The sequence below is a fragment of the Hemicordylus capensis genome, chromosome 1 (assembly GCF_027244095.1).
Source record: "Hemicordylus capensis ecotype Gifberg chromosome 1, rHemCap1.1.pri, whole genome shotgun sequence".
Classification (NCBI taxonomy): Eukaryota; Metazoa; Chordata; class Lepidosauria; order Squamata; family Cordylidae; genus Hemicordylus; species Hemicordylus capensis.
Window position 1 is genome coordinate 6,829,384 of NC_069657.1, and position 15,430 is coordinate 6,844,813.

The 15,430-nt window shown below is 45.5% G+C and overlaps 1 protein-coding gene across 13 annotated transcripts in view; it reads right to left on the reverse strand.

Annotated features, from left to right (window-relative positions):
• The window catches only part of LOC128341091 (maestro heat-like repeat-containing protein family member 2B), a 104,078-nt gene that overhangs the window by 17,150 nt on the left and 71,498 nt on the right, over positions 1-15,430 (reverse strand). For 10 of the 13 annotated variants that reach the window (XR_008314201.1, XM_053287180.1, XM_053287178.1 and 7 more), the window contains 5 exons: positions 8,406-8,596; positions 5,167-5,304; positions 4,295-4,406; positions 2,190-2,336; positions 1,310-1,516 (listed from right to left, as the gene is read on the reverse strand). Coding sequence is in view for 12 of the 13 variants with exons in the window: in XM_053287180.1 (XP_053143155.1) it covers positions 1,310-1,516; positions 2,190-2,336; positions 4,295-4,406; positions 5,167-5,304; positions 8,406-8,596 (795 nt within the window). In the remaining variant the exon portion in view is untranslated. The remainder of the gene's footprint in view (positions 1-1,309; positions 1,517-2,189; positions 2,337-4,294; positions 4,407-5,166; positions 5,305-8,405; positions 8,597-15,430) is intronic. The other 3 variants (XM_053287179.1, XM_053287176.1, XM_053287177.1) reach the window with 2 other exon arrangements.

The following is a 15,430-nucleotide window of genomic DNA, read 5'->3' on the forward strand; positions in this document are numbered from 1 at the left end:
TTACAGTGCTCACCTGTTTAGTCTCCCATTCAAATGCAAAGCAGGGCTGACCCTGCATGAATTTGTAATAATATTATAGAGTTCGTATCATGACGCTTAGGCTGAAAACAGCGAGGAGCCTGACATTTGATTTCTCAGATTTGAAATTGCATTGCAAATAGCAAATATACGCGAAGCAGAGGTCGAGGGTGAACCAAGGGCAGGAATTATTATCCTTGACTTCCCAGACATTGCACTGCAACCCCCATTATCCCCTTTGGCCAATGTGGCTGGGATGATGGGAGTTGTAGTCTAACAACTTCTGAGGACCAAGTTGGGAACCCCTGGATCTAGAACCGTAGCTCAGTGGAAGCGCTTTTCATGCAGAAGGCCCCAGGTTCAATCACTGGCAGCATCTCCAGGTAGGGCTGGGAAAGACCCCTATCTGAAGCCCTGGACAGTTGCTGCCAGTCATCACAGGCAATACTGAGCTAGATGGACCAGTGATCCAACTCAGCTTTCTGTGTAATCTGTGAGATTACACAGAACAATTCCACACTATCACCATCAGCGGCAATGGTTTTCTAAGATCTGGCCCATGTCCAGTGCTCCAGCGTGGCCTGGTTCAGTGCATGTATATGGAGGCCAGATCCAGGCCATGCTGGAGTGCTGGACACAGTCTAGACTGTAGAGGAGCTGGCCCTGCTATCACTGCTGGTGCCGCTGGTAGTAAGGTGCCCTATCTCACCGTCCCCTCCCGGGCCACCATTAGAAGTATTTTAAAGGCAGGGTTTCCTCTTTTGCTTGTAAAGAGGAATCCTCACTGGGTTCCCCTTTACAAGCACACCCCTCGAACCAAATCAAACATGTTCGGCCCTCAAACTGGTTCAGCCCTCAAACCAAACCAGAGACCGGTTCGACTTGAACCGGCTCATGGACTAGCAGTTCGGTTCGAATTTGGATCGAATTTGAATCTAACCACCAGAGTTGGTTCAGTGCACACAACTACTAAGAAGGTCTTCCCAGCACTCTGTGTGTGCCTTACAAGAAGGTGTTGCGGCTTAACAGGGCTTCATTTCTCTTTAAAAAAAAATTCTGGCCCCCAGTGCGCACCATGCAGAAGTTCATATCATGGGAAATGGCTCTCATATTGAAGGGTGTTTTTTTTTTTTAACCAAATTGGCTCCCACTTGAAAAATAGTGAAGATCACTGATATAAGTGCTCTACAGTGAGGATATGAGACCTCTAGAGCAAATGGAGCTCTCAAGTTGTCTCTTCTCGGGGCTTATAAAAAGTGTTTGAAGGAAGCAAGTTCTGTTCTCAGCGTACGTCATCCAGGTAGGTGATGGTCTTCATGGAGATGTCTTTGAACAGGAAGCCCACATCTCTGCTCTTTAAGTGAGGCAGGACCAAGGCCAGCACCTTAAGGCTCTCTAGCACCACCTTGGCATCATACAGAGCACCCTGGAGGACAGCCACAATGGTCTTCTTCTGCTCCTTCCCCTGCAAGGACACACATGAGAAGCACCTGTGAGGCTGGAGACAGACAAAAGGTTGAAAGTGGTTTGAGGGTGGCATCACTTTGCATAGTGTACAATAATGCTGGGCAGAAACCATTCCCCCATTTGTGCAGCTCCAATAGCAGGATGCAAAAAGGAGCAATGTGGTCTGCCATGTTATCCTTCCAAGAAGCCCATAAATGATACCACATGTAGGTCCTTCCAGAACCCATCTGGAGGACTGCGTCCAGTTCTAAGCACTAGACTTTAAGAAGGATGTAGACACACTGGAACAGGGCAACGAAGATGCCAGGTTCAGAAGAGGGCAACGGAGATGGCCAGGGGTCTGGAAAACAAATCTTATGAGGAAAGGTTAAAGGAACTGGTTATGTTTAATTCGGAGCACAGGAGAATGAGGAGGGGTGCAATCACACCCTCCAGGATGGGGCAGTGGAAAACGCCCTTCATTTTCTCCTAGAGGGTCCAGTGATCATCCAACTGCCACTTCCCTTAACTCGATGTCCCTGCCTCTGTGCCGACAACTGGGGAGCCAACTGGGACTCCTCCAGGGCTGGATTTGGTCTGAGTCTTTTGGCAGATAACCACAAGTCTAGTGCACTAAAGGGGTGATTATAGAGTGCAAATTAAGGCATCTCACACACCCAACAAAGTTGTTGCAACAGTGTTAGCTTGAAAGAATAGGATCTGACCTTGTCAGGAGCCACAAGGATAATGTTCCCAAGGCCTCTTACTGCCATCTGGCGGGTCCCAGGGTGCTGATCGCCTGCCCTTTCTATCAAGATGGGGAGGATGGTTTTCAGCGGCTCCCTTTCTCCCAGTGTGGGATCCCATATAACCTGCAGTTAAGTAAAAACAAAACAAAACAAAAAACATGTCCATTACAAGAATTATTGGACTCTGCACATCTAAAATTCAACTTTCTTACCATAGAGGAGTGAATGAACACCATACCAGTGGAACTTGGGAAGATAGTTTTGCTTTGCAAAGTGGATCCAGTGAGACATTAGCTTTATTCAGGCACTATGTTGAATGCTCATAGAATGAACGTACAGTGTACACAGGTACGGATCTGGGCACAGGAACGGTTATTTATGATGATGATGATGATTTTACATTTATATTCCGCTCTTCCTCCAAGGAGCCCAGAGCGGTGAACTACATACTTAAATTTCTCCTCACAACACCCCTGTGAGGTAGGTTAGGCTGAGAGAGAAGTGACAGGCCCAGAGTCACCCAGCTAGTATCATGGCTGAATGGGGATTTGAACTCGGGTCTCCCCGGTCCTAGTCCAGCACTCTAGTCACTACACCACGCTGGCTCCCATTGTACATTATACATTATACATTAGCTTGAACACAGGCACAGCAGTAGACTTCCTGTCTGTGTCCAGCATTGGAAGGGTTTATTCCCAGGTTTATGTTTACAATGAATGCAGGTACAGTCATTCACACAAACATCTGTACAGTATAATGTCTGGAAAGAGCTAGATACTTCTGATTATGGAAGTTCTGTTGAGTTATTCCAAATCAGAAAGAGTTGTTGAACCATGCTAAAAGCACTGTTCTCCTTGCTCCCTGTGGAAAGCAGAATGCAGTGTGGCTCAGTTAGATAACAGTAGAGCCTGGAATGGAGCCAGATGTTTGCCTGCTTTTATTTGGCTTTTAAAAAATGTTGTTGTTTAAAAAAAAAAAGAAGCCCTCTGCTGCAGACTTTAATTCTGAACCTAAATCCAGACATCTGCTCCAATGGTGTGGCTTTGGTGACTTTGCTCTTGGGCTGCTACCCAGCTTTTGCGTGCTGAGGTCCTGATCTCTTTCCTTTCGGAGCTGTCTGGGGTGTCTGCTCCTCCCTGATCCCTGCTCAGCAGATAGCCCAGCTTGCCCTGGAACAGGATAGACCCCACTTCCAATGCAGCCCTAGCATTTATAGCCTCCTCTCCCACCATGCTGCTGCTCTCTCTGTGCATGCCCTTCAAGGCAAGGCCCACCTGTGCCTCACAGGGAAGCCTTTGGTGGCCAGTTCTTCCCCAGGATGTGGTTATTCTTGGCAGAAGCAGGAGTCAAGCCATCTACAGGGTCCTGGGAAGGAAGGCATTGCTGAAGGAGAGGATCAGGATGGGCTAATCTTGAAGTGAATGCTCAGGTTGGAAGGGAGAACTATGCTGACCTCTCATGGAGAGAATCCATGCCCTGCTCCTTGTATGCAACAGGATTGCACCCCCAAATTCATAAGAACATAAGTACAGCCCTGCTGGATCAGGCCCAAGGAGGCCCATCTAATCCAGCATCCTGTTTCGCACAGTGGCCCACCAGATTCCTCTGGAAGCCTACAGCAAGAGTTGAGGGCATGCCCTCTCTCCTGCTGTTACTCCCCCATAACTGGTACTCAGAGGCTGCCTTTGAGGCTGGAAGTGGCCTATAGCCCTCTGACTACTAGTCATCGATAGACCTCTCCTCCATCAAGTTATCCAAATCCCTCTCCAAGCCATCCAGGTTGTTGGCTGTCACCACATCTTGTGGCAGAGAATTCCACAAGTTTATTATGCATTGTGGGATTGACCCACTCAATCCACTTCCTCCTTTTAACCTGGATCAGCACGTATCACTTCTGTGCAATGATTTCACAAACGTAACAATGGCAGGACAACAGAAACGGATGTGGGGAGGAGAAATTATCCTCTAAGGCAGATGCATTCTATGATCTCTAAAATGAAAAGTGTTCCTAAGAGCTAAGATTGCCATTTTCTTCAAGGCAGCAGCAAAATAGCCCCTGCTGCTACAGCCCCATGCCCTACCTCTGTATAGAAGGCGGTTGCTGTGAGCCGCAGTTTTTCTGAGCTTGATTTCATCCAGGGCAGGACTTCCTGAATGATCCTGTGATTGAGAAGGTTACTCTGAAGCAAACGGCTGGAAGAGAAAAGAAGCCACAGAAGACATGGACCTCTCCAGTGGACTGGGTTGGAATCGAGTGATAACAACATTAATCAGGCTATTGAGTGCTGCATAGGGGACGCTATCTCTCATTCCCCCACATTTTGCCTTTATTAGACCTGCAAGCTTCAAAGATAGATAAGCCCACAGGTCTAATAAGATGGAATGTAAGAGAACCAGAAGTGGCAGAACTCTCTTTGGCTAGCCTCAGTTTCCATTTGTTTCCCATGATTTTTCCTTATAAGAGAGTGCTTCAAGACTTTTTTCAAGCAAGCACAAGGAAAAGTTGTAAAAAGCAATTCCCGCTATTCCAGAGAACTTGGGAGCCCTGGAGAACTCTGTTTCCCAGGGCTCTTTGCACCTGGGATGCTACTAAGAGTCGTAAAGGTAAAGTGTGCTGTCAAGTCATAGGGAGCAGGAAAAGAGACCTTGATGCTTCTTCGCCTCTGCCCCACTTTCAGAAAGGTTTGAGAGAAGGGGAGGGAAGGTGACAGAGAGGAAAGAAGGAGGGTAGGCTGGCCATGATGGTGGGGGAGATGAAACCCAGCATAAGCCTATGTAAGCCCATCCCTGAATTTGGAAGGCTCTGGGCTCACCAGGTGATGGGGTGAGGCAATCTAAACTGGGGTGATTGTATTCCAGACTCTCTCAGTTGAGTCTTTGCCCACCATCACTAAAAGGGTAAAAGGGCCAAGACTATCAAATGAAGGGCTCTATTAAGACCCAAGTCCCTTACTTGGTCAGCAGGCAAACCCCTTCCTGATGGGCGCTGGGATCTCTGAGCAGAGCCCAGATATTCACCTCCCCGATTTCGGCTAGTGATGGATCACAAGTGATCTTGAAGAGCAGCGTCTTCAGGCTGGCCACTGAAAGCCTGCCAAGGAAAAGGGCAAACAAACAAACAAACAACCAACAACATTACAAAAAGATCAAACACAAGATTATAGATGCAGGACTGACTCGTATCACATAGGAAGCTGCCTTATACCGAATCTGAGCATTGGTCCATCTAGCTGGCAGCAGCTCTCCAAGGTTTCAGGCAGGCAGGAGTCTTTCCCAGCCCTACCTGGAGATGCTGCCTGGGATGGAACCTGGGACCTTCTGCATGCAAAACAGGTGCTCTGCCACTGAACTACAGCCCCATCCTCTAAGGGGAAGATCTTACTGCAGACAGTGCTCACATAGAGAGGCACTTCACACAACATGTGCGAGGTGCCAGGAGGGTTTGTGTGGGGAGAGTGGGCTTAGCCTGCTATCCCCGCACACGTGCAGCCTCCAAGCCCTGGGCGGCTGGATCAGCCACTCACAGGACTGCCGGCTCCACCATGGAGCCGGTGGGGGCTGCAGAGATCGGGGGTCGCTTGGCCCCCGGAAGTCCCAGGATGCCGTGTGCGAGTGCATGGGGCATTCTGGAGAGAACCCTGAGGCCCGGAGGCTGGCTGCAGCCTCCCGGTCGGGGGTCTACTCTACCCGTGTGTTGCCGTGCACCGTGGCAGCACAAGAGGAAACAAACAAGGTTACCGGAGCACTGGCTCCTTTAAGGGGAGGAGGAATTAGGCAGGCTAGCTGCCTTGGTTCCCACGATCAGTAGACAGCAGGCTAGGCTCCCTCAGCCCGCTTTCTACTGATCCTGGGAACAGCTTGATCCATCCAAATGCAAACCAGGGCAGATTCTGCTTAGCAAAAGGGACAATTCATGCTCGCCACCACAAGGCCAACTCTCCTCTGTCCTGAGCCCGTCTTAAAATAACAGACTGTCCTAGACAGAAAGGCTCCTCAAAGGAGGGGTGAAGGACGGCCAGCTCACAGGGGCCTCCCAAATGGGCATCTATCTGCCAGGTTCGTGCTAAGACTCCATTGGTCAGTGCAGGGGTTCTCCAGTTTGGGTCCCCAAATATTGTTGGACTACAGCTCCCATCATCCCCAGATAAAATGGCCGCAGGGTGGTGGGAGTTGTAGTCAGTGGCAGCTCAAGGCCTCTGTGCCTGAGGCAGGGTGTCGAATGCTGCCCCACCCGCCTTGAGTGCACCCTCCTCACCTCCTTCTCCCCTCACCCTTTTAAGAGGGCATCATGCCACCTTTCTGGTTTCCCAATAATCTCACTTCGCCTCACTCAAGGGCCACCTCTAGTTTTAGCCTGACAACTTCTGTGGGCCCAAGTTTGAGCACCCCTCAGTTGCTGCATACAAAGGAACTCCTTGCGGATGCAAATCCATTTCTCAATAAGGGACCCTTCCTAGCCTGATTCAGACATTATGTTGTACGAGTGTACAGATGTTTGTACACTTGTACACATGTCTGTGTGAATGACTTTTTGTACACTCGTACACGTGTTTGTGTGAATGATGGTACCTGTGTTCACTTTAAAAGTAAACCTGGATACAGGCCATTCGAATGCATGGTACAGACCGAAAGTGTATTCCTGTCCTTGCGTTCAGCCTGACATGTGAATGACTGTATCTGTGTACACTGTACACTTGTATGATGTGTTGAACATGACGTGTGAATGGGCCTCCTGTTTTGAAAGAAGTGGTGGGTCACAGTGTTTCCAGAGTGTGTCTGTGTTTTATGACACAGAAACCCAGCAAACGAGAAAGACAGAGAGAAATCTCATGCAGTTGCGTTTTGCAGAGCCACCGGGAAGGGGAATGGTTTCCTCTCCTCCAAGCCTTAGCCCCTATCCTGTGCTTGCTTTACCAGCCTCTAGAATGGAGTCCTGCCCCACTCTTTGTGGCAGGGAAGCTCACCAGGCAGGCAGGCGTGTGCTTTAGTGGACATCACTTGATTTCACCTGCCCGCCTGCGTATGCACACATTCACCTCTGCCACCTTATGTGCATCTTTCTCCCTCTATATTGCTATCTTTTAAATGATCTTTATCTGTCTACTGTTGTTTTGTTGTTCACATTTAAATAGACTGGAACTGAAATTGAAATTGAATTCAAATTATTAATTCCCATCTGTAGCGGCTTTTAAAAAGTGTCTGGACTCATCTTTTTACCCAGGCCTTTTAGCTTTTTAATTTTTTAAATTTTAGATTGTTTATTGATTTGTTTTAAACTGGTTTTAGCATTTAATTGATTTTAATGTTTTGTTTTGTTTTTTCTTGTGGAACCGCCCTGAGACCTTGGGTTGGGGTGGTATACAAATATGTTAAATAAATAAAAAATTAAATAAAAATTCCACCTCTATAGGACACCTCTAATACTTTAATGCCCTTTCCTCCTATGCATCTCCCCACTTTTCATTATCAGGCCAGTGGCAAATGAGGGGGGAGGCAGTGGCAGCAAGGAGGTGGATGAGGAGGAGCTGGCAGCAGCGGCACAGAGCTGCTTGGATGGTGGGAAAGAGCAGAGGGAGGCAGCTGATGTGCAGCTGCAGCAGTAGTGTGTGTGTGTGTGTGTGTGTGTGTGTGTGTGTGTGTGTACATGCAACTGTGTGCATGTGTGCACTTCTTGCTGTCCTGCTGATGCCCCAACAATTCACCACCTGAGGTAACTCCTCACCTTGCCTCAAGGGAGGGCCATCCCCTGAACTCATCTGGGCATCTAGAAGCTGAGTCAGGGGGGAGGAAAAGAAGGGGAACTGGGTGCTGTTTCACCCTCTTCACCCCCACACACTGGCAGTGCACTTAGGCCTGGAGTCCAGTTATAAGGGCAGCAGCAGCAGCTCCAGATAGTTGCACTGAGCAACCACAGTGAGCAGAATGTCTGGTGAACTCAGGCAATCATGACATGCAGATAGCAGAAGGCGAGAGAATAGGGATTCTCTGGTGACTGGTATTTGGGAAGCCTCAGAATTGGGATTGGAAAACCAAACTATTTTCTCCAAAACTGGAAAGAAGCCTCTAAAAAGCTGAAGGTTAGGGTTGGAGAATTTGGCTTCTGGGTGGGGGGAGTATTGGGCACTTTCTTCACAAGGGCTGCAGGGGCTGTAGAGCCTTCCTGCTCATCCTCCTCCCCTCCCTCCAAACTACCTGCAAGGGTTGCCTTCAGAGACGCGATGATCTCGTAGGAAGAGCCTTCGGCGGCCCTCGTAAAAGGGCATTTTCTGCCCCAGAGTTTTGCTGACCTGCTGCAAGAGGGCACAGAACAACTCTGGGTACAACTCCTGGACAACGTCCTCATATGGCAGCACAGATATGACTTCATAGATGGCACACGTGGCCTGAAGGGGGAGAGAGGATGGGAAACATACTGGGGTCAAAGAGAAATTGTCCCCACCCACTTCCAAAGTCCCATTTTTTCCGTGGAGGAAACAGAAATCTGATGTTTTTGTTGGAGTCTACCTCAGGGGAAAAGACCAGAGGGCAAAGGTCCGTGTGCCCCATTGTCCTGGAGGGCCAACTGGCACACTGTCTCCTCCACTCAGGCAGCCCAGGGAGGCTCTCCAGGGCATGTGGGCAGGCTACTGCTGCTCCCCCCTGCAAATGACGATCAGCTGTCCGGTGGGTGGGCAGGGCTTCTGGAGGCAGAGTGCTGTGATCTCTCTCCCTGCCTCCCTGGGAAGCTCTCAAGCAGCAGATCTGGAAGCAGAAAGGCTGCGCTGCCCAGTACACACCCTCTGCCCTGCTGCTGCCACCTTGGTGGCCTATGAGTGTGGGGGGCTATGGGGCTTGTGTGGTTTATTCCTCCCCACCCACCCCCCTTGTATATTTGCAGAATGGCTTGCTGAAGGGCTTTGAAATTTGGCACAGATTTAGTGCAGGGTGGCAGGACTTGGTGTATTGGATTTGAAGTGGCTCAGTCAATGTCCTGGTTTTTATTGTTGGTTTGTTTTTAATTTAATTTTTTTTTAAAAAAAAGTCCTATAACTAGCTTGTTTCAAGGCACAAAATTACCAAAGCTCCCTAAATTTTAGGATAAACTGAGAAATAGGTAATTCCTGAATGTTTCGCTTTAGGGGCAGCTGACTGAACAGTATGATGGTAGCTAGAGAGGCTGACATCCTGACTAAGTGTGAGGCTGCGCAGCAGGAAAATGTATCCTTTCGGGAATTCCGACATTATGCTGTACGAGTGTACAGATGTTTGTACACTTGTACACGTGTCTGTGTGAATGACTTTTTGTACACTAAAGTAATTCCTGAAAGCTCCTGGAACTGAAGCCCTCCCTTGGACCATCACTACACTCCCATCTGGAATAATCTGCCCTTTGCCTTCATTTTAAAAAGTGGGGTAAAGCACCCCACTTTTATATGGGGATGGCAGGACTCTTGTGTATTTATTTTGAAGCAAATTGGAGAATCCATTGATTTTTAATGATTTTTTGAATTTTTTTGAAAAAACTTCAAAAGAAGTCCCATAACCAGCTTGTTTCATGGCCAAAAATTACAAAAACTTCTGGAACTGAAGCTCTCCCTCGGAACCATCATTCCACTTCCACGTGGAGAAACCTGCCCTTTGCCTTCACAGAAAAGGGTAAAGGACTTCATTTTCTGCCCTCACCTTCCACAACTCCTGCAAATGGCTTGGCATGAGCTTTTGGAACTGGGCACAGATGTCAGACAGAATAGCAAGACCCTTGTTTATTTTTTAAAAATATTATTTCAAAGAAATCAGTCAATCCTGTGGTTTTGATTGAATTCCACCCCTGCTCAGGGAGAAGCTGCCAGAAAGAGTTGTCTCTGTCTATAGAGTACGTCACACCTAGCAAAAGTGGAACCAACTGTTAACATCCAAATAAAGAAACAACATCCCAAGGAGGAGCAGACTTGCAGAAGGAGCAGGCTTGTTTTCTGTTGCTCCCGAGGGCAGGAAATCCCCAGGGAGCAAGGGGGGCCTCGTAAGGCCATTAGTTCCAGGTTCCAAAATTACCTTGGTGCACTCCTGAGAAAGACATCCTACTCTCCAAAAGCAAAGGAGAAGTCTGGGCTGAACACCCTTGGACAGGCTCAGAACTGGGATTGCAAAATGGAACAATTTCTCTCAAAACTGGAAAGGTAACTTGGAACATAGGAAGCTGCCGTATACTGAGTTAGAACCTTGGTTAATCCAGCTCAGAATGGTCTACACCAGGGATTCTCAGCATTGGGTCCCCAGATGTTATTGGACGTCAACTCCCATAATCCCCTGGGGCTGGGGATTATGGGAGTTGAAGTCCAATAACATCTGGGGACCCAATGTTGAGAATCCCTGGTCTACACTGACTGGCAGTGGCTCTTCAAGGTTCCAGGCAGGAGTCTTTCCCAGCTTTACCTGGAGATGCTGCCGGGGATTGAACCTGGGGGACCTTCTCTTTGCAAGCAGATGCTCTCTCACTGAGCGGTGGCCTCATTCCCTCTGTTGGTTTATTCCAAACCCAATTCCAACTCAAATCATGTCCCCAACATAATGTCCCCAACGCCACAGGAGTGTGGACCGGGTCCAATTCCTCGCGCAAGCCCCCAGTGAGTTTCACACTTCCTCCTGCCTGCCTGCCTCCCCCCAAGGCCTCTCCCACCCACCTGCGTACCTAGCTTGTTGCTCTGGTGGCAGCTGCAAGGTCGTCTCCCTTCCCCTTCTCGTCCCTGGCGCCTGGCACTCTGCTACAAGCCACGTACCCAGAGCCATGGGAAAACCTCTCTCACTGTGCCAAGTGCCAGAGTGGGGAGAGACCTCTCACTGTTCCACTGCTCCCGGAGCTACAAGGAAGGTGGTAGGTTGGGTGGGTGGAAGGAAGGACAAATTCTTCTCTGGCTCAAATTTCAGTACAGACATCCAGGGCACGGCGTGAGGCACATGATACAGGCTGCCACCTCCTGAAGCTAAGCAGGTTTGGGGCTGGCCAGGACCTGGAAGGGAGATTGCCTGCAAAGCCCACGTCAGCTACCTTGAGTCCCATGATGGGAGAACAGTGGTATATAAATGAAATAAGTTGTAAATACATGAACGCCTGCCTTATAGTTGGGCTTAGCACTATGAGCTGCTGAGATTTGTATTTGAATCAGGAAATGCAGCATTTGGCATCATCGCTACCCTACGGTGTCCTCACATGACTTCACTGAGCATGCTGTGTGGAGAAGGAAGACCCAGCCCACTTCCCAGAGTTGCCTACTGTGTGCCTCACGGAAAATCAGCTCCCCGGCTTTGCAAAAAGGAACTTTTTGTTTCCCTTGCATGTTCCAGTTACTTAGACCTGAATAACTGCTAGCATTTATATTTTCAAAGAGAGGGTATCTGTTGCTCCTTCACCCCAGCATGCCTTGCTGCCCGTCAGGAGCTCTTTGCACCAGGCACAATCCAATCTAATTAAGTCTGCAGAACACCATTGCAAGACTGTTACAGTGTTAAGTCTTACAAACTGCCTGGCAGCATTTCCTCCTAGCCCACACTCCCCTGCCCTGCCCCGCCCCACCAGCTTAATATTAAGTTCTGGCACACTCAGAAGCACTATTTTGTTGTTTTGGTTGGTTTTACTAGCCGTGTGCAGAATTTTCTGCTGTTCATTAGTCAGCTGCTGTGAGGAGGAAGTCTGACACACGTCACCAGCAGATGCATCCCAAGCTGTGATGATCCAACATTCTGAAACAATCACATCTAAGCATTTCTATTTTTCTGGGTACTCAGGACGGAAGACGTGCTATTTATTTATTTATTTATTTATTTATTTATTTTATTACATTTATAAACTGCCCCATCCAGAGGCTCTGGGTGGTGTACAACAACTTTTAAAAAAGACATAAAACCCACAATTCAAACACAGTGCTAAAAGCAATATATATTCTCTGAAAGATATCAATCACATTCAAGGATAGATATGGTTTGGACATCTAAAGCTATTACACCATGTATGAAAAGAATGGATATTTTACCCAGGACTTTTTCAGATCACAATCCAATTTGTTTTACATGGAAGAGGAAAGGAACGACTTCATTTCGTTGGAGATTGAATGAATACCTCTTGAAAAAACCAGATGTTGTGGAGAAAGCCAAAAAGAAGTTAAAGGACTATTTTGAATTGAATTTAAATCAAGGAATGGACAATAAAATAATCTGGGATGCAAGCAAAGCGGTTATGAGAGGTTTTTTCATACAGCAAAATGCATATTTTAAAAAGCAAAGAGGATTGAAAAAAGACACATTATTGATGCAGATCTCCAAAAAGGAAAGAGAATTATTATGGGCCAAAGATAAGAAGATGGTCACTCAAGCTATCAAAATGTTACAACAACAACTTTCTATGTTAGTAACAAACGAACTTGAACGGAATTTGAAGTATGTTAAGCAAAGGGCATTTGAGTTCGCAAATAAACCAGGCAAGTTGTTAGCTTGGGAAATTAGATCTGAGAAGAGAAAAAATTATATATCTAAAATACTCACAAAAAACGGGCTCTCTTACGATGGAAAGGAAATAAGAGCTGAATTTTTCAAATATTATTCAGAATTATATAAAGGTAAAATAGTTGAAGACAAAAAAAATGAGCAGTTTCTTAGGACCAAAAATATTCCAAAACTTTCTAAGGAACATATAGAAATTATGAATGCTCCGATAACAATCATGGAAATAACAGAAGCAATAAATCAAAGTAAATCCAACATGGCCCTAGGACCTGATGGATTGTCAGCTTTGTATTACAAGTCATTCAAAGATCAAATTTTACAGCCTTTTCAATGGACTATGAATGATATTTTACAAAAAGGGATTATGCCAGATTCGTGGAAGTATGCAAATATTGCAGTAATCCCAAAACCTGATCAAGACCTAACGTTAGTTAAAAATTATAGACCAATCTCACTTTTAAATAATGATTACAAACTTTTTGCTGCAATTTTGGCAAGAAGAATGAAGGTTATATTAAGACATATTATTCATGAAGATCAAGCTGGCTTCTTGCCAAAGAGACAATTGAGAGATAATAAGAGAACAGTCTTGAATGTATTGGAGTATTATGAAAAACATAATGACAAACAGATGGCGATGATTTTTCTGGATGCAGAGAAAGCCTTCGATAATGTTTCGTGGCAATTTATGTGGAGATTATTAGATGTAATGGGTGTTGGCAACAACTTTAGTAGGGCAATTAAGACAATTTATTCGGAGCAATATGCTAAGATTATTGTAAATGGGGAATTATCAGACAATTGTGAAATACAAAAAGGGACCAGACAAGGATGTCCACTTTCCCCATTGCTTTTCATATTGGTCCTAGAAGTGCTTTTTAGAAGTATTAGAGAAGATGATAAAATATATGGCCCCAAAATTGGGAAACAAGACTACAAGTTGAGAGCCGTTGCGGATGATGTTGTGTTGTTTTTTTAGAAAATCCAATGGACAAGATTGGAAGACTCTTGGAAAAAATACAACAATTTGGCCAGCTGGCTGGATTTTATATAATCAAGGCCAAAACTAAGGTTCTGACTAAAAATATGGATCAGAAGTCCAAGGATAGATTCTCTGAAATAAGTGAGCTGAAAGTGGAGAAGAAAATCAAATACTTGGGGGTCTGGCTAACAAACAATAATTCTTTGTTTACAAATAATTATGTTAAAATGTGGAATACAGTGAAAATTGATTTACAAAGATGGTCTAAAATGAATTTGTCTTTAATGGGAAGAATCTCAGTGGTGAAAATGAATGTCCTGCCTAAAATGTTATTTCTCTTTCAGACTATTCCTATAATCAATACTTCAACTTGTTTTAAGCAATGGCAGAAGGATATAACTAAGTTTGTTTGGGAAGGGAAAAGACCAAGAATTAATTTTAAGAATTTAACAGATGCAAAGGAAAGAGGTGGTCTTACCTTACCGGATTTAAGGTTGTATTTCGATGCTGTTTGTTTAACGTGGCTAAAAGAATGGATAACATTAAGAAACCCTAGAATACTTGACTTGGAAGGATTTGATAGGAGGTTTGGATGGCATGCATATCTGTGGTATGAAAAAAGTAAAATACACAGATTTTTTGAACCATTATGTGAGAAGGAGTTTAATGAGGGTGTGGCTAAAATATAAAAAATGGTTGGAACCTAAAACTCAGTTATGTGTATTTCCGATTGAAGCTTTATCACGTAAAGAAGTAAATATGCAACTGCATTGGGGTACCTATAGGGATTTGCTATATTAGCCTTCCCACAGGTCCAAAGAAAAGAAAATATTAAAGAAAATATTTAAAATGACATTTCCTAAGAAGCCAGAATCCTTCCTGCTGGGAATAACACAAGGTGTAATTTCTACAACTAATTTAACATTTTTTATGTACGCTTCTACGGCGGCCAGAATAATATACGCACAGAAATGGAAGAGTAATGAACTGACTTCAAAAGAAGATTGGCTGATAAAAATTTTGGAATATGCGGAGATGGCAAAACTTACATTGATAAGAAACCAAAACTTAGAATGTTTTAAAGAAGATTGGAAACCATTTTTGTTGTATCTAAAGAACTATTTTCCTACTATGGACTTTACAGCAGGGTTTGAAATTTAGTAAAAATTGCAGGTTGGGTAGACTAACTGTGTTTGTAAGGGTTTAAATTTATGTTTTGAATTATTATTATAGCAAGGGTAAATCTTATAGCTGATGATTCACGAAGAGATGTGTGCGGGAAGTCCACTTTTGTTTATTTGTTAATGATAATATTACTATTGTTAAAATAAATAAAAATTGAATTTGGGGGGGGGAAACAATATAAAAACATTTCAAAAATGATTAAAACCATTTAAAAGCAATTAAAATACTTTTAAAAAACAACAACACTTACAAGCCTTGGAAGGCCAGGCCAAACAAATAGGTTTTTAGGGCTCTCTTAAAGGCTGACAGCGAGCCTAAACTGCGGGTCTCTGCCGGGAGTGCATTCCATAGACCAGGAGCAGCTACAGAAAAGGCTCGGTTCCGAGTCACCACCAGACGTACCCATGGTAACTGGAGACAGACCTCTCCAGATGACCTCAACAAGCGATGGGGATCATGCCGAAGAAGGCGCTCTCTAAGGTAACCCGGTCCCAAGCCTTTCAAAGCTTTAAAGGTAATAACCAGCACTTTGTATTTCGCCCGGAAACATATTGGCAGCCAGTGCAACTGTTTT